The 26,725-nt window shown below is 39.4% G+C and overlaps 2 protein-coding genes across 3 annotated transcripts in view; both read right to left on the reverse strand.

The window, feature by feature from the left end:
• Positions 1-3,816, reverse strand: part of SCRN1 (secernin 1) — a 57,094-nt gene extending 53,278 nt beyond the window's left edge. Inside the window, exon 1 of the mRNA XM_067746622.1 lies at positions 3,649-3,816. The gene's annotated coding sequence lies outside the window, so the exon portion shown is untranslated. The remainder of the gene's footprint in view (positions 1-3,648) is intronic.
• An 11,187-nt stretch (positions 3,817-15,003) lies between these two features.
• On the reverse strand, positions 15,004-26,321 carry FKBP14 (FKBP prolyl isomerase 14). Of its 2 annotated transcripts, none has more exons than XM_067746623.1 (4): positions 25,923-26,320; positions 22,989-23,140; positions 20,054-20,181; positions 15,004-17,313 (listed from the first exon to the last, which is right to left on the reverse strand). In XM_067746623.1, exons 1-4 carry the CDS (start codon positions 26,117-26,119, stop codon positions 17,155-17,157), a joined length of 636 nt encoding a protein of 211 aa, XP_067602724.1. In that variant the 5' UTR covers positions 26,120-26,320; the 3' UTR covers positions 15,004-17,154. The 2 variants fall into 2 exon arrangements, with proteins under 2 accessions (XP_067602724.1, XP_067602725.1); XM_067746624.1 differs by lacking the exon at positions 15,004-17,313 and adding an exon at positions 19,223-19,770 and having other exon boundaries at positions 25,923-26,321.
• Positions 26,322-26,725: the final 404 nt, after the last annotated feature.

Raw genomic sequence — 26,725 nt, forward strand, 5'->3', positions numbered from 1 at the left:
TCATTGAAATCCTGCCATTTGCAACAATACAGATGAACCTAGAGGGTATTATGCTTAGTGAAATAAGTTAGACAGACAAAGACAGATACTGTATGTTATCACTTACATGAGAATCTAAAAAATAAAACAAACAAATGAGTATAACAAAACAGAAAGAGACTCACAGATATAGAGAACAAACTAGCGGTTACCAGTGGGGAGAGCGAAGGAAGGAAGAACCAGATAAGGGTACGGGGATTAAGAGGTACAGACTACTATGTATTAAAAAATAACCTACAAGGATATATTGTACAACACAGGGAACATAGCCATTCTTTTATAATAACTTAAAATGGAGTATAATCTATAAAATTTTGAATCACTATGTTGTATACCTGACATTAACATAATACTATAAATCAACTATACTTTAATAAAAATAAATAAGTAAAATTATTAATGAAGTGTTTTAAATTCCTTTCCCTATAAATGTTTGAAATCTGATGTATATTTTACATTCACAACACATCACAATTCAGACCCTCCATGTTTCAAGTGCTCAATAGCATGTGGCCGGTGGCTAGTGGCTACTGAATTAGACAGCACAAGCCTGGGCTCTCACTCCAAGGAAAATACCCAAACTTTCAGAACGAATGATTATTGCTGAATAAAAGGATCATGGGTGGCTTTTTAAAAATAATCTTGGCTTATCTGTATTTTTTATTGTTTTCCAACAAACACAGATTGCACGTGTTTACTTTTTTTTAAAACTTGTGATTTTAAATATCTTTGACATACTGGGAGAATTTCAATGAAAGAACCTTCACATTCATGCTCTAATGCAAGTTATTGTTTTAATGGCACATGTGGCATCAGCATCTGTCTTCATTTCCACATTATCTGTCAATCCATACCTAGTTCCTATCTGCTTCACCATCATCAATTATTCTCTCAGTTCCCTGTAGCGCGCCCACCTTCACCTTCTGCAGATCACTGGGTTGACGGTACAGAATGCTCAGAAGAAATATTTCCCCTGCTCTCACCACCTCTGCACAAATATTTACTAACCCACACACAATCTCTAGTTCTGCTTTAGTAGAACTAGGGACACTGGTATATGACTCAGAGAACTCAAATTCAAATTCTAGAAAAAGACTGTCTTCAGTGCTGCTTCAAAGTTATTTTAAAATAGGTTTGTTATTTACTATTACTTAAACTTAGATATATCCAAAAGCTATTATATGTCCCACCTTGGTTTCTTTACAAAACCAGACAAGCAATACAAGCAACTAATTTTTTAATCAAAGAATGCACTTCTCACCTCAAAGATTCTGACATATTATAAAATGTAAAAACCATAAAATTATGGTTTGGGTGCTTAAATATAGAAGCAGTCTAGTCCCTGGAAAATGAGGTGGACACAGCTTAAGAAGTTAAATGGGCTTAAGTTAGGAAACTAAGGTGTGAGCACTTACTTTAAATAGTACAGATTTTTAAATCATGTTAAAGTTTGGTTTCATGAAGTGTTTGCCATGCTAATAATGATAGGTTTGCTCTTTTCCCCCAGGCTTTGATAGGCGGCATGTGGAACCCTAAAATGGGGAGTTACGACACCTGGATATTAGTTCTCACTGCCAGCTGCCAACCAGCTATATGACCTTGGGTGCAGTCCATTCACCCCGCTGGATTCAGCCTCCCAGGCTGTAAAGAGGGGTTGACAGCACAGCACTTTCTCAGGCTGCTTCCACCTCACCATTCCTGACCTTTGCACTAATCTCCCTCCATCCCATTATCCCTGAAACATTTGCCTCCTCATGCATCTCCTCCTTGCTAAAAGAGAAGATGGCTGGCAGCACAGCAGTGAAATGGGAAAAAAAAAAAAGCTGTTAAAAAAAAAAATCCTAAAATGAGTCACCTTTCAAGAATTTACCATCCTCTGGTGCCTGAGTGCTTGCTCGTGATGTTAAATCAGTTCTTCCAATGAAACTTGCTCTAAGAACCTGGTATTTGTTATATGTACTGTTCTTGGATGATGTTTATACCAGACACTCATCTCTTTTAAGAGCCACTTATAGGTACAAAACAGCACAGAAGTTATCAAATAGATATTGGCAGCCAGATACATCAACTTTAGAGAAGCCTGTAGAAAATCAGATCAAAATCACAGAGAGTTTTAATCAGGTCTTTGCACCTGAAGATAATTACAACTCCCCAAACTTCCCACATAACCTCCCCAGAACCTTGCTGCACCCTAAAATCTAGCCTGCTACAAGAATCTCTTCCTGTCCCTTAGGGCCGGCTGCAGCGATACCCACGAGGGCCTTCCCTCCCGTAGATTCCTCCATCAATGCTTCAGTCAGGGGGCAGCTGATGTTAGTTCTGGTCTGTGTTGCTTCCGCCTGGCCTGATTTTTCATGCTGCCATTTTGAATTAACATAGGTTTCCTCTGCAACTGATGCATCTTCTAGTCAGGCTTGGAGCACAGTAGGCACACACGCACACACACACACATCGGGAAGCTGGACTACAAGCGCAATCCAAGACACCTGCAAGCCAGAATTAAACAGCAAATCCAGAAAGACCGTATTATTTAACAGAACACTACCAAGACAGTTTGGAGCCACAGCAAATGACTGCTTCTGCATTTGAGTTGAATGGACATTTTTAACCCCTAAATCTTAGTTCTCGTCAATTCTCTAAAGTTCAAGTGTCCCTCCTGCTTTGCAGATCACACTCGTCTCAGACCTCACAAGTGATGTAGCCCAATAATCCGCGCCCAGACAGACAAGCGAACCGAGGGCGCAAAGGCAAACTGAAGTGGATAATCATCTCAGAAATACGAGTGCCTTTTACCAATAAGTGCCCCGGCGCCACCGCCTTAACTTGCCCCGACACCCCCCCATCCCCAAGATCCGCCCCGGGTGTGGCTTGAGGAGGAGGGCGGTGTTATGTCAAGTCCTTCGGCCCTCGCAGACAACAGCAAGAGCCGACGCGTTTGCCCTTAGGGGGAGGGTAGTCCTCCGGACACGACTCGGCAACCGCAACCGCAACCGCAGAACCGGCGGACGCGGGGGCAGAGCCGGGCCAAGGGCAGCAGGCCCGCCAGGCAGCCATGTTCCCGCGAGCCCGCCCGCGCGGCAGGTGCGACCGGTTAGGTGCCTGGCCCGCTCCGCCACCAGCTGTGTGCCCGTACGAGCCGGGAACCCCCGGAGCGGTCTGGGGGGGAGGGCGGGGGCCGTACTGAGCACACACCCCAGCGGGCCAGCAACTGAGATACCAAGCAATGGAAACACAGGAGAAGCGTCCTGGGGGAGTGAGGAGAGTTCAAAAGAGGTGGTGGGAAGGATGGGGTTGGGGGATGGAGAGCGGGGACAGGTTCCAACCAGGCTGCGGCGCCCGCGCCCTGGGGTGGGGCAGCCCTCTCCTGCGCCCCCGCAGCCTGTAGCCGGAGTCCCCCACCTCAACCCCGGGCTGAGGCCCCCTCTCTCCTGATCCCCTAGAGACCCCAGACAGCCCAAGCCAGCATCCGCGGGATTCCCACCCGCGGGTTTGGAGGGACAGCTGGAGGCGACGAGGCACAGGTGACGGCGATGGCGGATCCGGGTGAAACCCGCCGGGGGAAGCAGCCGCAGATTCCCTGCACTCCCAGGGGTGCCCGTCACAGCTCACCTGAGGGGCTGCGGGCTCCGGGCTCGGCTCTGCGGTGCTGATGCTGAGGCCGGCGAGGGTGCGGGTGGTGCCGCGCCTGAGATCACTGTGGCGACATCGAGGGCTGCAGTTGCAGTGGCGGAGGCGGCCGTCGGGCGCTTCCCCCTCCCCAGACTCCCCGCGCTCTGGCCCGCCGCCCCCAGCTAACAGCTGGCCGGGCTCACGTGACCGCGGGGCCCGCCCCCGCCTCCGCCTCCGCCCCCGCTGCACGCCGGACCCGGGCCGCGTCGCGCCGCGCCGCGCCCGCGCTCTGCCTGGCCCGGCGGGGCGCCTGGGAGCAGAAAAGGCGGCTGAGAAGACGAATCTCCTCGAGGAACGTGGCTCGCTCTTTGCGCGGTTTTTATTTCTTGGTCACAGCGGGGTTGCGGCTTTCTGGAGAACTCGGGCTTTAAGGAGCCAGGCCCCGCTTTCTCCGGCGCCTCTCCCGGACTCCGCCGTCTGGGTTGCTACGTGCGGGCCTCTGTGCCTAAGCAAGCTTTCCCCGCGGAGAAACGTGTCCGGTACTTTGTTGACTCACAAGTCCAAGCCAACTCCTTGCCTGGGCTTAAAGGTACGGTTCTGCGCCATGTTGACAAGCCAGACCCTATGCCCGATACTTTTTTTTTTTTTTTTGGTACGCGGGCCTCTCACTGTTGTGGCCTCTCCCGCTGCGGAGCACAGGCTCCGGACGCGCAGGCTCAGCGGCCATGGCTCACGGGCCCAGCCGCTCCGCGGCATGTGGGATCTTCCCGGAGCAGGGCACGAACCCGTGTCCCCTGCATCGGCAGGCGGACTCTCAACCACTGCGCCACCAGGGAAACCCCTATGCCCGATACTTAGACGCTAAAGCTCAAAGAGGTTAAGCAACTCGCCCAAGATCACGCAGCAAGTAGCAAAGCCAAGATTCCAAACCTGGGTTAATAAATCCAGAGACAGGTGACAGGTGTGTTGATGCTGGCGTCAAGGTCATTGGTCAGGACATGACCATCCGTCTGTTACCGGAACACAGACTTTACCTTTTATAAACTAATAAGAAAAGACCATCTCAAAGGATATGAAGAGATAGTATAAAGGAAAAAAAAAATGCAGTACCACTTAGGCACGTGAAAAAATATTCAAGCTCACTTAACTGCAAATCGAATACATATACAAAGTAGCATTTCCACCTGTCAGATTAGCAAAAATCAAAGTTTTATAAAGTCCGTAGAGGACAACTCGGAAATATCTCCCCAAATAACAAATACATATATAGTCTTTGACCTAAAGATTCCATTTCTGGAATTTATCCTACAGATATACCAACACGGGTGTGAAATGATATGCGTACAAGGTTATCCATTGCTACATTATTTGTGCTTGCAAAGATTAGAAGCGTATGCTCATCAATAGAGAACTGTTCAAATAAATTACAGCACATCAGCACAATGGTATGCTATCCAGCTGTTGAAAAAATGAGGAAGATCTATTTCTATGTACTGATATGAAAGATTTCCAACCTATGCTAAGGGTGGGGGAAGCCATGTGAGAAACATTGTGTAAATGTGTTATCATTTGTGGGGGGAAAAATATGCCTGTACTCATTTGCAAATGCGTGGACAGCTTTGGAAGGATACCTAAGAAACTGTAATAGTAGATGCCACCAGGGAGGAGAACTGGGTGACTGAATGCAGGGCAAGGAAGGAGACTTTTTTTACATCTTTGAATGTTATGCCTGTGCTTGTGGTTTGCCAGGAGTGAATGGATAGTGGGAGAGGGCTGGGGGAATCAGTGCAGTTACTGCAGGATAGAGCAGTAGTGGTCTTAGACTCTTGGAGCACAAAGGGACCTGACTGTGCATTTAAGGCCAACCAAGGAAACTGTCCTTTTACTTTTAGCCTTTATCTTTATATTCGATTGTCTTTGTTTGGACAGAATATAATTGGATCTTGCTTTTCATTCAGTCAGACACTCTTTGCCTTTTAATTGGAGTTCTTAGATCAGTGGCTCTTAAACGGGAGCAGTTTTGCCCCCAGGGGACGTTTGGCAATGTCTGGAGACATTTTTGTTGTCACAGTGGCAGAGGTGAGGGAGGCCTCTACTGGCATCTAGCACATAGAGGCCAGGGATGCTGTTATACATCCTACAGTGCAAAGTACAAGTCCCCACAACTAAGAATTATCTGTTCCTAAATATCAGTAGCATTGGGGTTGAGAAACTCTGGTGTAGACCTTTTATATTTAATGTAATTATCAATATGATGGGTTTTAAATGTAACATCTTGCTACTTCTATTTGTTCTGTTCTTGTTTTGTTTTTGTGTGTTTTTTTGCTCTTGCCTTTTGTTGAAGAATTGAGTATTTTTCATATTCCATCTTATACCCATTATTGGTTTATTAGCCATACTTCTTGTTTTATTTATTGATTACCCTAGGATTTACAATATGCATCTTAAACTTATCACTGTCTACCTTCAAATAATATAATTTCAGATATAATGCAAAACACTTTCAGCAGGATACTTCTATCCCCCACCCCATCTTTATTGATATTGCTGTCATTTGTTGTAGGTGCAGGTTAGATGATAATGAGCTCTTTCAAGTTTTGTCTGAAAAAGTCATTACTTCACTTTCATTTTTGAAACATTTTTATTGGATACATAATTTTTGGTTGAGAAATTCATTTCTTTCAGCACTTTAAAAGTACCATTCTATTGTCATAAGACATTGTCACAAGACTTGCAAAGTTTCTGAAGAAGAGTCTGTGTTTGATTATTTCTTCCCCTGTACGTAATGTGTCCTTTTTTCTCCTATGGCTGCTTTTAAGTGTTTTCTTCATAACACAGATTTTGAGCAATATGATTATAATGCACTTTGTTCTGTTTTGGGTTTTTTTTCCTATTTCTATCCCATTGGGGCTAACTAAGCTTCTTGGATCTGTACGTTTATAGTTTTCATCAAATTAGGAAAAATTTTGGCCATTACATCTTTAAATTACCCATTGTACCCCATCCCTCCCAAGTTCAGAGACTCCAGTTATACATATATTACACCACTTGATATTGTCCCACAGATCACTGAGAATCTATTCTTTCCCTCCCCACCCACCACTCTTTTTTCTCTCTTCATTTTGAATTTCTCTTGATATTTCTTAAAGTCTTCTTATCTTTTCTTCTACAGTCTCTAATCTAATCTACTAATGGTTAATACTGTCAATTAAAGTTTTTTTTCTCTCTTTTTTTTTTGCCCCCCCCAATCTCCTCTCCCAGCATTTTTAATGTGGCAGCATTGTATTTGTTTTTATTTTTTTCAAAGGGGGTTTTGCAGTTCTCCTGGCCCGAGGACTCTCTCAGTCCCTCTCCATCCTTACAGTGGATGCCTCAGGTCCACAGACCTCACCTGGCCCAGTCGAGATCTGGACCTGACCATCTCCCACAGCTTCAGGAAAGTCCAGATGGAGTGAAGCAAAGCTGCATGGTAAAAGGAATTAACTGCCACTGCCTGTTGATGAAAGTTTTATATCAGATATTTTATTCTTTATCTCTTTAAGTTCTATTTGGTTCTTTTATACCATCCATTTCTCATATACATTTTCCTTTAAATCTCAGATCATATTTATATTTTAATAGCTGTTTTAAAGTCTTTGTATGCTACTTCTATCATTTCTATTTTTAATCTTTTATTGGTTGTTTTATCTCCTGCTTCTTTGTCTCTCTCATAATTTTTCATTGGATATCAGACTTAGTGAATTTTATGTTGTTGAGTAATGGATTTTTAAAAATATTTCTTTTAAAGAAAGGTTGTAAACTTTGTTCTTAAGAATCGGCTTCACCCATTTGAGACTTGTTTATAAACTGTTTACGACAGCTCTAGGGTAACTTTAACTCTACGACTACTTTAGCTCTTTACTAAGATATGACTCACATATGGGTTCTAATGAATGTTCCATGTAATCAGTAAGGTGATTCTGGCTAGTAGGAACTTGGACAATTCCCAGTTTTGTGTAAGCTCTGGGAATTTTTTTGTGTACAGCTCCCCAGTAGTTGTTCTTTCCTCAGGAGTTATTCTTTGCCCAACATTATGGTGATTCACCATATGCATGCAGCAATTGGTATTCACCCAATGACTCAAGGAAACCTTTATGCAAATTTCTGAAGGTTTTTTCTGCTTAGTTTTCTCTTATCCAGAGCTCTGCCCCACAAATTCTAGCTACTTTGACCTCCCTGAACTCTGATCTCTGTTTCCTCAACCCCACAAGAGAACTGGGCTGTTTTGTTTCCCTCCTTTTTACCATGTATAGTTCAGGAATTGCCTCCAAGCAGAAAACTGGGATAATTGTAGCTCTTATCTCATTTGTTTCCTTTCTCTTGAGATCACAGTCCTGCTCTGCCAGTTGCTCATTGGTTGTCCAATGTCTGACAAAATTTGTTTCATATATTTTGCCCAGTTTTCTAGTTGTTCCCAATAGGAGAGCAAGTCCTATAGCAATTCTTCCTTCATGGGCAGATGTGGAAGGCAAGGAACACTAATCTTAATGCCCGTAAGGAACCAAATGTCCTGGTACAACTAGAGTCATTATTTTAAGAACTGAAAATGCATAGTTTACTTATAGAACTTCTTCAACATACTGATATAACAAGAAACATTTATTGGACACCTGTATCAGGAATTGCACTATTGCTACAAAGGTGAAAAAGGCATATCAGTCCTACCTCTCAAGAAGTCAGGGGCAAGCAGGGAAATTAATTAAGTATAGAAGTAATATATGCATATATTGTATGTTGCTGTCAGGGTAACATAAGAGTTATGCATAGATAAATACATTAATCTAGCATGTTGGGAAATATAAACAAGTTTAAAAGATGATCATAAACGAGGGTTACCCAAACCTAGACCACTTAAAAAAATACATTGATGATGATTTTGCCTTTTCTTCTAACCAGTGTTATTTATTGTCTAAAGAACCCAATGCAGTAATTTTGAGGAGCCGAAGTACATGTAATTGAGAAATGCCTTTAACACATTGCATATAGAGATATTTTCCACTTAGTACTTCTTTTAGTGTGTAATTATAGCAGGAGGAAAAGGATCTGTCATTGGGCAACTCTCATGGGGATGAATGACAGACAATATTATGTGAATGAGACACTTATGTATGGGCAAGAAAGCCTCTGTAATTGCCTTGTATGTAATCTTATGAGAACCAAAGAAGGGAGCTGACAGGAAACCATGGGAAAATGAGAAGGAAAAGCACTAGTCAAGATTAGTCAGCCATCTGCCTTAATCCTATGACAACCATGTTTAAGAGGTTAGTTTTCTGAATTTGGTTACCATGGTAACAAACCTTTAAAATGCCCTTAAAACAATTTACAGAATTATTGTGCATGTTGAGTATAGGCAACACTGAGAGATTGTAAGTATTCAAATCTATTTAAAAATTATTTTTAAAATTTAAATGACCAATCAAGTCCTTTAGGTATGTACTTTAGACAACGATAAACTGTATTTTAGCAAAAAGGTGTAAAATCCTACTCATATAATTAGGTGATGGGTTTATCAGTTCAGTTATTCGAATGTGTGGTTTCAATGAGTGGCTCCTATTTAATTTTAAATAACAGTTCATGAATGTTCTGGACCTGGTTTCAGAAACAAATTATCATATATGCTTTACATTCATTGCTGCACCTCTAGGAATCATTCATGCGTTTAGCCAACTGTACAGATAATTTAAAGGACAATTGCTAAAACTTCATCTTGTGATCATCAAAGGGCAGACTAGAAGATTCTCTGATCAGACGTAGCAGTTTCAACCCAATCCTTTCTTGCTGATATGTTTTCCTAGTTTACATGTGTAGAAAAGGTTCACCTTATGCTATGTACGGTTTTAAAATAGGGCTTGCTTTTAATATTCTAGTGACACCTGAGGCCACCTTTTAATAGATGAAAGCTTATTTTGAATTGTAAATGTTGAGCTTTTTATGTTGACAATTTTAACACCACTGCTCACTTGAGATAATATATGACTTTATCAGAAGTTACTATTAGTTGTTTTCCAATTCTTCAGAAAAAACAAGGTCTGGTCTAAATTGCTGTAGGAATTTTAGGTTCAGTTAAAGGAAGACTTCCTTCATCCTATAAGTGATTATAAAATGATTTCACCTATTGAGAGAATGTGTGAAGTTTCTGACTCTAGAGAAAGAGTATTTTGTTTTGGGTGCTCTTCTGTGTTCTATAAAAGACCAAAAAACTGGCATTATTTCGTTTCTTGTTGGATTAATTTCAGAGAATTGAGAATAATCTAGACATAGAGAGATATTTTAGTTTTTAAATTCTTGATTATTCTTTACCCTCCATTCCACCAACTTTCTACCTTAATCATAAACCAAGTTCCTAGGTTTTTACTATTCTTAATAAATCTCTTATACCATTGGTTCTAGCTCTTACATTTGCAAAGGATTTGACTTTTTGCATATGTAGAGTGATTTATTCCTTAGAGCTGGAATCTGCGTTTGGTTCTAGTTGAATTTCAAAAAGCACTTCTCATATATATTTTTAATTTATTTTTGGCTGCACTGGGTCTTCGTTGCTGCACGCAGGCTTTCTCTAGTTGTGGCGAGCGGGGGCTACTCCTCAATGTGGTGCGCGGGCTTCTCACTGCGGTGGCTTCCCTTGTTGCGGAGCACAGGCTCTAGGCGCGTGGGCTTCAGTAGTTGCAGCGCGTGGGCTCAGTAGTTGCGGCACACAGGCCCTAGGGGTCGTGGGCTTCAGTAGTTGTGGCTCTCGAGCTCTAGAGCGCAGGCTCAGTAGTTGTGGCGCAAGGGCCTAGTTGTTCCGCGGCATGTGGGATCCTCCTGGACCAGGGATTGAAACCATGTCCCCTGCATTGGCAGGCGGATTCTTAACCACTGCGCCACCAGGGAAGTCCCACACTTTTCATATTTTTTGAAACAAAAATTAAAAGCAGAGATTATTTTACCATGATATGAATTTATAAGATCATTGATTTTTCTTTACCCTGAATATAAAGAAAGGATTGAGCTTTAAAAATTATTAGAACATTTCCAGAATAGCCAAATACATAGAGAATATAGACTGGTAGCTTAGGGGATGCGGGGAAAGTGGGCAGTAACTGCCAATGGGTATGGGGGTTTCTTTTGGGGATGATGAAAATGTTCTAAAATTGTGGTAATGTATGCATAAGTCTGTGAATGTCCTAAGATTTATTGAACTGTAAAAAAAAATCAGTGTACTATAAATTAATTCTTATAAAAAATGAAAAAAAATACCCCACGTCAAAAAAAATTTTTTTGAAAACCAAACAACATTGCCCAGTTCAGGGGAGATAGGTGCATGATAAGAGTTAATAGTTTTAAAGAATTATTGCCATAGTAGTAAAATGTTTGAAAAAAATTCCAGGGCGTAGAGTTGATTTACTGTTCAGTCTTAATGTGAGAATCAATTAACTTTAGTAGGCTGTTTTTAATTTTCTTTAAAGACTATGATTCGAAACAGAAAACCTGGGCTTCCCTGGTGGCGCAGTGGTTGAGGGTCCGCCTGCCGATGCAGGGGACACGGGTTCGTGCCCCGGTTCGGGAAGATCCCACATGCCCCAGAGCGGCTGGGCCCGTGAGACATGGCCACTGAGCCTGCACATCCGGAGCCTGTGCTCCACAGCGGGAGAGGCCACAACAGTGAGAGGCCCGCGTACTGCAAAAAAAAAAAAAAAAAAAAACAGAAAACCTGGAATACTACTGTACGTGGCATGACATTTTGTAAAAGATTATATATTATAAAATGTAGCCAAAATAGTGCAAGGAAAAACTTGGAGAGAACAATTCTGCTGGGAGGAAATCTGGCCATTCAAATGAGGATTTCATTGCAAGATCCTCTTTAAGTTCTTCCCTATTTTCCCACAAGTAAAATGCTGTCTCTTATTTTAGGGCAAATCTCCCGTACTTGTACTACTCCTCTTCTTGGTTATTCTACACAATTATAATTACCCATTTTATTAAATTTAGCTATTAACTTAAGAACCAACTTTTAAAAATCTAGGATGTCTCAAAGAGAACATATACTGCACAAAACAGCTGCACAACAATTCCAGGAGATGTGATCACAAGGGCAAAGAACCAACAATACATGGTTGAATGTTATAATGTCCTACTCTCCTACCCAGAGGTAAAAATTAAACTCAGAGTTATATTAACACAAAATGCACTCCGACAGAGTAAGTCCAACAAATGAATGAGAAAATGCTATAAGAAATTGGAACTAAACCCCAAAGGATCTCCCTACCCTTCCTTCATTCTTTATAATAATGAAAACTATCCCTCAATACCTCAATTTACATTGTGCATGGAATTGTTTTTACTGTAACTGTTTACCGAAGAGGAAATTATCTTTATCCTACTGCCGCCTGGAATTCTAAATTAATAAAAGGACTTGTAAATTCCCAGAAATCCCCAAGTGGAATATAATTTACCTGTTATTAGGGACCAAGGGAACAGCATTCACTTTACTCTGGATTTTTAAAATAAGACCTCAGCTAACATCTCATGTCATTTGCTTTTAGATCATAAAATAAAATGGACGGTAGTCTAGCTCACAGGCACTTAGATTGGCTTTGTAAATTATTGGCTGACTCATACTCACTAAAGGCATCCATTTTATGCCAGAGGCTTTATTAGCAGTCCAGGGACACAAAGATCTGGTAAACAAAGGAATCCACAGACACCATGCTGCGTGTTGCAGATCTCTGGGAATCTTCCAACAGTTTTTATCCTTTCCCTAAAAATAATCTGTGCATATCAAAAGGAGCCACTTAACCCCTTGGCAACCCTCAAGCTAAAGGGATAAAAAAAAAAGATTATTGTTGGTTTTACGTGGAGAACTACTAGGAAATTTTACCTAAATTATAAGTGAAACACAGAAAATTGAGTGAAGTAGAGGATGACAGACCCCAAATTGACAAAAAGGAAGTTTGACTTCTTCCACAGTAAAGAAGTTTCCAGAGAGAGGAAATCATGTACTAGAGAGAGCATTTCAATGGCTATGTTTGGTACAAAACTATACACACACACACACACACACACATACTATATACATACACATACTTTATACATACAGTTTATAGTTTATATACAGTATATAGTTTGCCCTATATATATATATATATATACACACATATATACATCTCTATATTTTTAAGAGAATAGTTTCATTTTTTCTAAATCTCAACTGTATATTCTTCTAAAGGGGTGGGTTGTAGATAATTCTGAAAAAATAATATAGAAGAATAATTGGGGGAAAGTCTGGAGCTCTTTTCTCGTTTCTCATAGAGAAGATGTTCACAAAATAGATTTACTGACCATCTAACTTTCTGCTGTAAGAATTCATAGTCATAAAAAATTTCTAACCCTGGGGAAAATGGTTTCTACACACAACTTATCCTTTAACTGTATATTCATTTTTAGGCACAATTAGTTGTCCCAATGCCCAATGTTTTCCAGAATGCAGAAAAGAATATTCGTAGAAGAGAAAAACATAGGAGACTGTATATTCAAGGGCAGAGAATTAGTGAAGTTAATTGTCTCTCAAATTAAGGTTTTTAGACCACCTGCATCGGTATCATCTATCAAATGGGTTAAAATGCAGATTCATGAGCCCAATCCACAAATTAATCAGAATTTCTGGGGAAAGGGTTAGGAATCTGCAGTTTTAACACATATCCCACATGATTGTAGTGTACACGAAATTTGAATCACTGCTACATTTCTGTAGCCTTTAGGAACCAAAGCATGCCTCTCACTGTATTTGAAGAAGACTGAGCTATGAATCCAATGTTTGTTAAGGTCTCTTTCTCCTATTAGTCTGGAGCAAGGAGAGGGAGGTTGCAGAGGCAAAGCTGAAAGCAGAGGCAAAATAATATTTTAAAGAGAGAAAAGAATTTACCTTCACATAAAGACTCCAAACCCATATGTAAGAATGTATGGGTTTCATTGTACTAAAAGGGAATATGCAAATCCTACTAAAAAGAATGCTATAGATATTAAGAAATAGAAGTACTATAATTTTAATGTTTTCAAATGGGCATATTAATTTATATTCATGATGGACATTTTAGATTTCAATTCAAACTAAAGTGGGTAAGAAACAAAACCAAAACAAAACAAAACTCTTACGGCCAAGTGTTTTGCATCTCTGGAAAATAAGTCCCTTGTTATTTTTTCCCAGAGTTATTATTATAATGACAATTTGCTTTTGTTTTTTAATTGAAGTATAGATTTAGAATATTGTGTTAGTTTCAGGTGTACAGCTAAGTGATTTAGTTATACATATATATTTTTTCTGATTCTTTATTTTTCATTATAGGGTTATTACAAGATAGTGAATATAGTTCCCTGTGCTATACAGTAAATCCTTGTTTATCTGTTTTATATGTAGTGGTGTGTATCTGTTAATCCCATACTCCTAATTTATCCCTCCCTGCCTTCCCCTTTGGTAACCACAAGTTTGTTTTCTATGTCTGTGAGGCTGTTTCTGTTTTGTATGTAGATTCATTCTTATTATTTTTAGATTCCACATATAAATGATATCATATAATATTTGTCTTTCTCTGTCTCAGTATGATAATCTCTAGGTTCATTCAGACAATTTGCTTTTTTAACAAGAGGTGAGAACGTGTTATTTTTTCCCATAACATTTCACCAAGTTCCTTCTTCTCTTGTAGTTTCCAAACAACACTGGGAAATCACCCATATCCTCAATTCAGTGGAGAGACAGCATACTGATATCTAAATAGCATTACAGGTGTAAGCAATATCATATATCAAATAAGATAAGAGGTACAAATTCATTTCCACAAGGAAAGATTCAAATGGCTAGTCACCCATCTGAATCAGAAATCATTGTTTCCTGTTATTTTTATGGCAACCCAGAATTTCACTTAATTACATAAGGTATTTTATAGCACTAATTTACTCAGTAGGCATTAATCGTCATAATGTCCACCTGTGACACACAATAAACTCCTAAACCAAAACAATAATAATTACCACCCAAACAAAGCAAAACACCACATACACCTCTCCACTACCAAAAAATTCACCATTAACTATTGCCCTCAATGTTCAAGGTTTGATGCTTATTTCAAAACAATTTAAACCACACCACAGCTTTCCTTACACATATATCTAAACAGAGTGAATAACCAGAGACACATTCAAAATGTCACCATACCCCTGTCCTCTCATTACCTGTCCATTTTCCTCACTTAATTTCAACATAAAACCTAGAGTAACAGTTAAGAAAATCAATAAAGCTGCTGAGCAAATTGAGACTTGAAGAATTTTTCACAAAACCAATTATTTCCCAAATAAACTTTATTTTGAAAAGAATACCACAACAGAGTTGTATAAATTTAAATATGACACATCTTAGCAGTATTACTGAGTCAAATTATATACAAGTGAAGTCACAGTTCATGTCTGATTATTCTTACGAATGAAAAGGTGCAGAGATGCAGCTAAACTAAAAAGGCAGGTAACATAAAAACAACCATAACCTATTTATATATTGTCATTTCATACTTGTGTCTAACTATTTAGGGGGGAATTGATCCAAATTCACACAAGATAAAGAAACATGCTATCTGAATAACCAAAATTCTTTTTACTTTACTTGCTCTACCACAGACAGCATCATCAGTAATGTTTATACAAAATAGCACCCCAGGACAAGCTACTTTCTTTCTCCCAATAATACAGACCAAAGCTTTCTGTATTGTGGCTTATAACACCTCCAGGTTGAGGAAAACAGCAGTGACAACTTAAGACTTTTCCAAATATAGGTGATTTCATCAGACAAAGGTGTTATTTATGTTCTTCTCAAGAACTTTATGTTTTAGTGACGAAAATGTCAATATATAATTGGTGAAAGTAGTCTATATATGATGTAGTAATTGTTCATAAGTATTAAAAAAAACAACAAAAACCTAGAGGTAAACAGGAATGAAAGGACTAAGACACACACCTGGACCCTCTCACCCCTAGGTTTTTTGAGGCAATTCAGTGTTCACCCCAAGATTATTCAATGAAACCAGAGCCATTTCTGGATCATGGGAATTCAAAAGCACCATAAACAGCCAGTTAACTATCTTCAAAGGATAAGGACCCAGAGACAAAAAACAGAGTTGACTGCTAGGAGAGCAAACTGAAGAGGGAATTAGGCCCAATGAATTCAAAGAAAATTTTTACTTTTTCAAAAGTAGAGGGCAGTAGAAACATACTTAACTTGGGGACAGAAATCTGGTTCTATAAGTTAGTTGTTGACCTTGGGCACAACAGTCAGTCTCTCTTAATGACAATTCCCTCATCTATAAAATAGGTACATTAAGATCTATCCTCTTTTTTCCATAGGCTTCAGACTAATGAGAATCAGACAATGATGCACTTGAGATCACTTTGTAAACTTATAAAGGATTCTTCTTAGCAAATGGAGATTTGGGCACTTTTTTAAAGTATTAAGGAAAAATTCCAATTTAAGATAAAATTATAAAATCATCAACTTTTTGATCCAGGATAGACCTGTATTCAGTAGTAGCTGCTGTGGGTCTGCCTCATTTTTTTGATGAGTCAGAAATAGGAAAATTTTTATTGTATTACTCATCTCTCTTATAAGACAATGTTACTATAGTATAATACATTAGTTATAGTCTTTGTTAATTAAAGAACCAGGAAGGGTGATCTTCCAGCCTTAAAAAGTAAACATTGACTCAATACAACTCTTTACCTCCTCTACAATACTTTGACACATTTTATTAGGAAGAAATAAACACATAAATAATTTGTTCTATTAATCACAATAGGTCATTCATCACTAGGAACTTAACCTTATGTAGCTTAAATCCCAGGCAGAATATTTCAATGTAAACATATTTATAAATTATGAACTTTACTCATTGCAGCTTTGCACATCTCCTCAGTAAAGCAGTAACTCTTAAACATAGAGCTCAACAACCATTTTCCCCTTTTCCTCAAGCAGAGACTCAAAGGCACTTACAGACACACTTGTTTCATTACAACATGAAAATAATAAGCCTTGGGCTATTGCAAAAGGCTTTTCAAATATCAGCATCTAACTTGGAGAAAACAGAGGGAAGAAGAAACAGAGGGTGCTGATTTGTGCTATAACCTGATCTTATGTTGGGCGTGCACCCAGTGGCAATATTTTAAAATTACAAGTAAGCAGGTAAAACATAAGGCTTCATATGTAAAAGTGGAAAATGGTCCAGAAGTCTTCTATTCAAAGACAAATCAATTTTTTCTTCCTAATAACCTACCAGAAAGAAATGGGTGCTTAGAAGCCCTAAGGGGTTCTTCTAATAATATTCAGAAAAATATATAAAAATAAAAACCAAAGCATGAACAGAACATAGTTAACAAATAAGACTTTCTTTCAAGATGGTTACCCTCTCTTTTAAGGATGGATGCTATATAAAATGGGCAGCCGTGTGTCTATAATTCATCATGTTTATATGTAAATTCTCTGGCAGATATAAATCCATCTTTGTCTTCATCTTCTTTATCAAAAATGTCCTCCACCAAAACATCATGATGACTTTCATTCACCACTGCACCATGCTTTTCAAACTCCTTCTTTAAATACACTTTAACCTACAAAATAATGGGTCACATTAATAATTCTAATTCATAGGACACCCACATCGAGCCAATCAGTATCATAGACTGGACGGATAGTGCATTTAGTTATATATAACAACTACTAAACAACTACCTTAGGATATATTTCTAATGATAGTAAAAGAATTATAAGGAATTTTTCCCCTTAAAAGCTGTTGCTATAGTGCTACAGTAGAGACACAAAATATTGCTCAGAGGCAAAGATATGGCTTATATCATGGGAAAAACACACAGTGAAAGCATATTACATGTTCTTTTTTTTTTTTTAATATTACGTGTTCTTAATCCGAGTCTAAATAAAGCCAAGCATTTGAAAGACTGCTATCTTTCAATCCACCAAATTATCCAGATCTTGTTTTCTAAGAAGGGTCAGAATTCCAGATATTTCTCTTAAAATCAGATTAAATGATGGCCTTTTTAAATTTTAAGTAGGCGTCTGGGAATAGTACCTGCTGTGGACTGGCTGTAATCACGCCACATGACCTTCCGATCTCAGAAATTAAAGCAAAATCCAGCCTGATGAGTATTTAAGACTAAAAGTTTCCATTTTTATACAGATATTTAAATATATAAACAAAATATTGCCCTCAGTTACCTACTAGATTCACCATAATGCAATTCAACCTATATTTTCATTTTGAATCATATCCCTATTATTCCTCTGTTAGATCAGCACTTTCAAATCTTCTCTCCTCCCCCTACCACCAACATGCAAACATATAGTGTGTATTTATTTTTAAGATTAAGGGGATTTAATGCTGTTGTTAAAAAGCGGGGGCGGGGGCTGCTTCCCTGGTGGCGCAGTGGTTGAGAATCCGGCTGCCGATGCAGGGGACACGGGTTCGTGCCCCGGTCTGGGAAGGCCCACATACCGCAAAAAAAAAAAAAGGGGCGGGGGGCAGTAATAATGAAACTCTATGGACTAATGTAGAGCACGTCTCCAGGGTATATTGCGTAAATAAAGTGAGATGTCAAACAGTATGTATAGTATGCTACTTCTTGTGTAAGCAAGGGGGAAATAAGAATATATATTCATGCTTGCTAGTATTTGCATAAAGAAACACTGGAAGGGTTTGTTAGAAACTAGTAAAACTGGATATGAAGGGGGAGGTCACATGGTAGAAGAGGATGTGGGTGGGAGAATGACTTCTTAATAAATCTTTTTATATTGAATTTTTTTTTTTTTTTTTTTTTTTTTTTGGGTACGCGGGCCTCTCACTGTTGTGGCCTCTCCCGTTGCGGAGCACAGGCTCCGGACGCGCAGACTCAGTGGCCATGGCTCATGGGCCCAACCGCTGCACGGCATGTGGGATCTTCCCGGACTGGGGCACGAACCTGTGTCCCCTGCATCAGCAGGCGGACTCTCAACCACTGCGCCACCAGGGAAGCCCTGAATTGATTTTTTTGAACCATGTGAATGTTTTTTATTCAAGATTTTTTTAATGAAAGGGAATTCAAATTTATCTTCGATAGAAAAAAGTCCATGACTGATAACACTCTGAGTTGTTATGAATTTAGTAGCTGTGGATCATGACCCTGCGGTTTATAACAACATGTCTTAACACTTAATCATTGGGACTTCCCTGGTGGCGCACTGGATAAGAATTCGCCTGCCAGTGCAGGGGACACGGGTTTGATCCCCAGTCTGGCAAGATCCCACATGCTGCAGAGCAACTAAGCCCGTGCACCACAACTACTGAGCCTGCGCTCTAGAGCTCACGAGCCACAACTACTGAAGCCCACATGCCTAGAGCCCGTGCTCCACAGCAAGAGAAGCCACTGCAATGAGAAGCCCATGCACTGCAACGAAGAGTAGCCCGCCCCCCTTGCTGCAACTAGAGAAAGCCCGCGCGCAGCAACAAAGACCCAACACAGCCAAAAATAAACAAATAAATAAATTTATATTTTTTAAAAAAGACAGTCATTTCCTAGCCATTAGAATGAAATTGATGAAAGCATAAAAAGGGACTTGATTTCTGATCAGCCAAGCCAGAATGGAGAATATGGGTAGACAAAAAACAGGGCTAGATATCTACCTCCACTTCTTTCCCCACAGAAGCCAGACTAAGACAGGTATGTGTAGCAACGGCTGCAAACACCTAAATAAATTATAGAGAGAAGTCTTCTTCCTTTCTCCTTACTCAACACCAGGACCCTGTGCGGGCTAGGAAAGGTCTCCTACTGTGGAAAATCCAGACTGGGGTCTCCTAACCTGAGCAAAACTGAGCATGTGATCGGCTTGCTGATGCTAACTGCTAGAAAATCACTATGCAACTCATTTAAGAGCCAGTCTAAAGTTTTAAACAGAAACTGTCCACGTGAGATATTTTGCAGGGCATCTATGTTTCTTATATCGTAGCTCCAAAACGGGAATTGTCTTGGCAAAATAGATCTTCAAAAACTCAGGGCGAGAGCAACATACACTGAACCCTAAGCATTAAGGAGAAAAAAAGCAAAAGAATGAAAAGTCTCAATATATTTCTCTCCAAAACAATGATTTCCTATGAAAAAAAGTCAATTTTCAAAGCATCAGTGTTTAAGAAAACTTATAAATAACACTTTACACAAATAAAAATAAATTTTATTTTAAAATATATTTCTTAAAAAGTGAGCTAAAAGAAAGGAAGGGAGGAAGGGAGGAAAAAAGGAAGAGGGGGAGAGAGAGAAGGAAAGAGAGAAAGGAAGAAAGGAAGAAAGAAAAAGGAAAGATCACCTCATCTTTAGAGAGTTTCCAGTCATCATTAAGATCCATTTCTTGGAATGATTCATGGGACCTTGGTCCATTTCGAATCTCTAGGAGATCGATGTTGAATATCAGTGTACTCTCTGGAGGAATTTTACCTGACATGAAGAGAGAGAGGGGTTAAGTTTTATTAAATAGATTCCAAAGTTTTGATGATAGAAAACTTGTGGTACTGAACAAAATACTGTTTTAATTGAATTAAATAAAGAGCCTTTCTAAGATTGTCCCATATATAGAAATTACTTATAGTTTATTCAAACAAAATAAATAAGGAACAATCCAAACTATTAGATCAAAAACAATGTGTTTTTGGCTTTGCAATTAAAAATTGTTTTGCACACACACACAGATATGCCTCATGGTCTGAGTATTAAATTTCAAATATAATTAAGAGGTTACATATTATATGTCAAGAATGACTTAATGGGCTTTAGATAATTCAGAGTTAATTATAGTACAAATGATTTACTAACTTTTGGGTCAAAAAGTCCTGGCCTAGAAATACATATAGTACTGCCATTTCCACCACTGGGAGGCAGTATATAACTGAACGAGCTCTGGTTTCACACTGGGATTGAGGCTCACATCTGCCCCTCTTTAAGCCTCAGTTTTCTCATCTGGAAGCAAATTTAACACATGTTAAGGAAGTTCCATGGGAGGGGAGACATTAAAGCAAATTTCTGAGAAGGGAGATAAAAATTTTTTAAAGTAAAAAGAGCTTTGTTAAAGCCCCAGGGACCTTAAAAAAAAGCCAAACGAAAACAAACAAAAAACTTCTGGGAAACATGGACAATTTTTTTTCAATGTGTTTCTTTATAACTATATTTAACATACAGGTCCGGGTAAACATTACAAATATTTCTCAGTGCCCCACCCCCTCATCCCATTAAAGAGCATCTGTAAGCACCAAAAGAACAAAACTTACACTGTGTGCCGAAGCTTACCGTTCCAGATCTAGACAGAGAAGGGCATGCACTAGAGGTCATCGATAAAACTGGTAGCTTTCCAAAAGGAGGCATGCAAACATGGTACTAAAAAACTACAAAATTAGTGTTTAAATACGTATTAGCAGAATTAGTTTCATGGTATTCTGTTTGAAGGAAATGATTCAGATTCAGATCTCTACTTGTTATAAAATAAAATCAAGTCAAATAGAGTATGGAGAAAGAGAAATGGACTCATACTATATACATAAATATTAAAGGTGAGACAAAGATACAGGAAAGTGAAAGAAATGTTTAAACATCAGAGAAACATTTTCTAGATACTTGACTTCTCTAAAAGGATCATTATTAAAATAAGAATTGAATTTTGTTAGTAAATCCTATTCTATGCATAAGATTTACATAGCAAGATCCATTTAGAATATGTAATACTTCACATATGACACCTATTTTCTTCCCAGTACACTGGGGCTAGGAAATCATAATCCCCACCTTGTAAATGGTTAAGCTTGGACTTCAGGATGCTGTGAAGTCTGTGTTTCTACTACGTCAGAGTGGTTTTCTGTCTAGTTCTGATAACTTCTTAAAATTTTTTTTCTTTCTCATTATATAATATGTGCCCATTGTAGGGAATGTGGAAGAGACAGAACCAGAAATAAAAATAACTCCCAGAATCACTGTCCGTTATTAACATTCTTATTTATTTCCTTGTGATTCACTTTGTATGTGTATATATTTTTTCCTAATACTTACTATCATAATATATATATCTTCATTTTCTACCTTTATAACATTATATCGCACATATTTTAGATGTAATTTTTAAAATCTTTAAAATGCCATTTAAAAATAACTGGGCCATATTTTATCTAGATACACCCTTTTCATTATACACTTAAGATGGTTCCATTCTTTTTGCTATTAGAAATAACAAGTGATGGACATCCCTGTTTATGAACCTTTCTCCCAATACCAGACTATTCCCTTAGGTAAGATTCTAATAAAGGAATTACAGGATGCATGCATGTAAACATCTTCAGGCTTCTTGTAAATAGCCCTTTGGAAAACTGCACGGGTTCCCACCTAAACAACAGGTGTTATTGGCTGCCCTAGAACAGTTGGCACAAAGGCTCCCTGGACCAACTAGCCCACTTGCTTCTGCTTTATTAAACTCATTTCATGTCACTCCATTATTCATTTAAATAAATTATCAAAAACTTTATAAAACAACTTTAAAACAAAGATGAAAATTAACTCCCATAAGAGCTCTGTCGTGGGAGACTTCATTTGTGAGTCACACACAGCCCACATCTAAAACTGCATTTAATGCCTTAATAATCTATATTTCAAATGTTTGACTCATCAAAACAATTACGTTGAGTAGTCTTTCTTTTTGCATTGTGAAAACAAATTGGTAAGTTTCAACTGGGGAGGATAAAAAAGTCTTAGAGATGGATAGTGGTGACGCTGGCACAACAATGTGAATGTACTTAATGCCACTGAACTGTACACTTAAAAATGGTTAAAATGGTAAACATCATGTTATGGAAATAATACCACCATTAAAAAAAAAACCCACCAGGGGCTTCCCTGACGGTCTAGTAGTTAAGACTCTGTGCTTCCACTGCAGAGAGCATGGGTTCGATCCCTGGTTGGGGAACTAAGATCCCACATGTCAGGTGGTGTGGCCCCAAACAAACAAACAAAACCTGCCATATTGGTGAGCAATATTAATAATAGAGTTGAGATTACAGAACGATTTTCCTTATTAGCTCAGTTGACCATTTACCTATTATGGCCTTAATTGGCCATCTCAAATGCTAATCAAGACAATTATATTTTCCTAAGATATCCAAGTCCTCTATTTACTTCTAGAAAAAAATACATAGTAGTTAGTAACTTCTATCCCTAATCCAGAGAAGAATTCTAATGCTGTAGTAAAAATGTAGAATTGTTATTACCTTTTCCTTCTTTGCCATAGCCCAAGGCAGGAGGAATGATGAGCTTTCTCTTCTCTCCTACACACATTCCCTTCAAGCCCTGGTCCCAACCTTTGAGAGCCTCCAGGATGCCCAGGGTAAACCAAATAGGCTGACCATTGTTATGTTTGTGACTACAGTAGAAAGAAAACACATTAGAACTCCTTAGTAACTTTATCATTACTTTTTTATTGCCGTGGTGTAACATTGCCACCCATGACTGATTAATTTTATTAGTTTGGAAATTAATGAAAATAGCACACATGCACATGTCAAACTCTATAGTAATTCACTTCACTTCCCACCTTTCTTGATGCAAATTTCACATAGCTGAAGTTGCTAGAGCTGGCAGAGGGAATAATAATAAAAACTCTCAGCATTTACTGTATACAGGTATTATCCTAAATGCTTTGCTTCTTTTAAGTCTAACAATGATAATATGAGATAAGTACCATTATTACCCCATTGTACAGAGGAGTGTGCCAGTATCTGACCCAACTCCAAAGTTCAAAGTCTTAATCACAAAATGATGCTGTCCCAGGAAGACCACTAGGATGCAGGAAAGGGATAAAATAATGGAAAATGGATGAGTTTGGGAAGGAGAATGAGAAGCTAAGAATTTACTGCCAATGCTCACGGGTCCATGCCCACATGCACAGTGGAGTCAGGAGCGCAGTGTCTTATATCCTGCCTGTAACCTTTCCTGATGTATAGCCTGCTGATGGCTCTGATAGGTGCAAGAGGCTGCTCTTCAACCCTGAATTCCCACTCAGACCCTGGCCTAGTTCTCTCCCCAGGCGTTTATTGTGGGGCTATGCAAGGAAGTCTGGAGAAGTGGCCCCTCAAGGACTGGGGAAGAAGGAAATGGTCAAGATATCCTGGCTTATGAGTTGGAGAGAGGCCAGCCTAAGAAAACCAACCTGCTGAGCTACTGGAGGGGCTTGTGGGCTGAGTAGTGTCTGAGCCCCAGTTAGCTCCCTCTTAGTGCAATAAGGAAAGTGTCCCATTCAAGGATATCTTGTACTTGAGAAACGGAAGTCACTCTACTAGGCTTCACGGGTACCATGGTTACTAAATCTAGGTAAAGGCCATCACTTCTTTTCCTTAATTTCCCCCACGATCAAAGCAGCAAAATGGCAACCATAGAAAATAGGGGAAGGCTAGAAAAGAATAAAGAAAGAAGAAAGAATCTACCACGCAGCACTGCCTACAGTTTTGGCACATTTCTTGTCGTGGTAAAGGACTTAGGCTATTTACCACATAGGCTACGGGTCTCGAAATAATGAACATGCTTTATAAACTGATCATTTGATGGTACTTCTTTATAATACTGAGAGTTAGCAGGTCTGGGCCATTTACATGGAGGCTGCATGACAATATTCCCCTCTTCAGGTACTAGAACTTTAGTAGCAAAGTGCTAAATAATGTCAAGCGGTTACCACCAGGGTCCACACAGGCTTTTGGTTCTGAGACCTGAAAGAAAGCAGGCTGGGTCTAAAAAAGATCAGACTAAAAATAAAAAATGTAATTGGAAGTTTCAAATGCAAATCGTAATATTGTTTACTGTCCACTGTGGCACCGGCCTTGTTGATAAAAAAAGATAGGGCTGTTGAGAATTCTATGGCATGCCCTCATCTTGGAACTTTTTGCAAAGGCTAACGGAGTTCAGAGAAGAGTGCCACTGACTTCAAAACCTCATGACAGACCAGATTGGAATGCCCAGTGAAGGTAGTTTATCAGAAAACGAGGTCTAGGAAGGGCCACGAAGCTTCACTGCTTTAGTTCACGACATTCCCCCTACTTGGGATGTCCTCCCGTCCTCATTCTCCACCAAGAAACCTCCACCCATCTTTCAAGGCCCATCTCAATTATGATCTCTGGGAAGTCATTCTCTTTCCCCATCTCTCAGAGCATGATTATGTCCAGAGTCCATTATGCTTTGTGAGCACTTTGAACATTCTGTACTTTACATCATGAGTTGTCTTCCTCCCTGCTGTAGACAGTGTTCTTCTAGAGGAGAAGAACCCACTCTTAGTCATCTTTGCATCCCCAGGGCCTGACTCATTAAGGATTTGATTGATGAATAGATGAATGAATGGATGAGGATGGAGAGAAGCCACATTTTAAAATCTCCCTAGTGACAAACAAAGGGCCTAACATAAAGAAATGTTCAGTAAATACTTTTGGAATGGAATTGGAGAATCAATGCCTAATTGGAAATCATTAAACTTGTAAAAGTTTTCCATGTGCAATTTCTTTCTTTATAAAACAGAAATAGTGATAGTGTAACCACCTGAAAATCCTTCACTGTAGGTATTGAATTAATCTTCCATAACCACACCCACACCCATCAATGAAGTCTTTGAATTTCTAGAAAGAAACAAATAATGAAACAAATCGTGGTCCTGTGCCTTGACCAAAGTGGCACCTATCAGAAAGTTAGGTCAATGGACTAGCATTAACATAACCTACAACAAGCAAATAAATGATTGTATATTCTGCTCATGAAGTTGCTATGAAAAGTTTAAGTAAATTTCACCTACACCAAAATAAAAATGGAATTGAGTTAGTTTCCCTCAGGAACAAAGTTTGAGAAATGAGAATTCCTTTAAGGCTTTTCTACTTATTACCTAATTATACACCTAGATATTTCTACAGCATTTCAGAAATTCTAGTTCTAATTTTTATAATTAAAAAAATTACTGCTTTATCCTGACCACATGTTTCCGATAAGACCTTCAAAGTCCTTGTTATATAAGATTGGCTTTAAACAATTTCCTTTCCCCAAACTAAGAAATTAGATTTTTCAGTTTTTTTCAAGAGGGATAAAGCTGGTACACGCCACTGTTCCTGCCCAAGAGCTGGCATATGTGGGTGGGTTCTTTACTATTTTACCTGCAGGGTATAATTACTCACGTGGAGTGAAATAAGGAGCCGTCCTTTTCTAAGTAGCCTTCATAGTGGACCAACATCAAATCCCCTCCTTTGGTCTTGCGATGGCAGATAAACGGCTTCTGGAGCACTTCAATCTTCACTTCTGGTTCAGGGATCAGAGCCCCACTCAAAGAAGTGACTAAAAGCGTCAGGACCGCGTTCCACAAGAAAAGCCTCATGTTACCAGGGCGGGAAACAAGTTGATACAAAAACACAAAAAGGGCCCCCCGACCTCATAGAGTTAAGGATGTAGTTGAAGACTTAAAGACAACAGCCTCTGGCAAGTTCATGACTCCCCCTTCCTAGCAGACGTGGCACATTCACCACCGACAACTTTCCCACGCACTGCGAGCTCTCCGCTAAAGAGTTAAACCCAAACCCGGCCCTTGACTGGCTCTTACAACACTGCCCCCTGGAAAGCGCGAGCTCCCGTTGGCTTGCGGTGCTGTCCCTCAGGAGCCTCTCAAGCCAATGACTCTACAACAATGTAATTTACCACCCGGCCGAGCAGGGCGGTAGCGCAGAGGAGAACCACCCGGTGAGGTCCTGGAACCCGGAGGATTACAGAATTCCACAACCTCGGACTTTGAGAGAAGGGTGGAACGCGGAGCTAACCGGAAACTTCGACAGATTCACAGCTGTAAAGAACCCGGCCAGGGTGTGAAGTCCAAGGTCTCAGGAAAGACTCGTTTACCCTCACAGTTGGTGAGAGGCCCCCCAATAGTAATTGCTTATTATTTAACTTAGGATATGAACGATAACGACTTTAACAGTGGTTTAGGTTT

Source organism: Pseudorca crassidens, chromosome 8, assembly GCF_039906515.1.
Source record: "Pseudorca crassidens isolate mPseCra1 chromosome 8, mPseCra1.hap1, whole genome shotgun sequence".
Classification (NCBI taxonomy): domain Eukaryota; kingdom Metazoa; phylum Chordata; class Mammalia; order Artiodactyla; family Delphinidae; genus Pseudorca; species Pseudorca crassidens.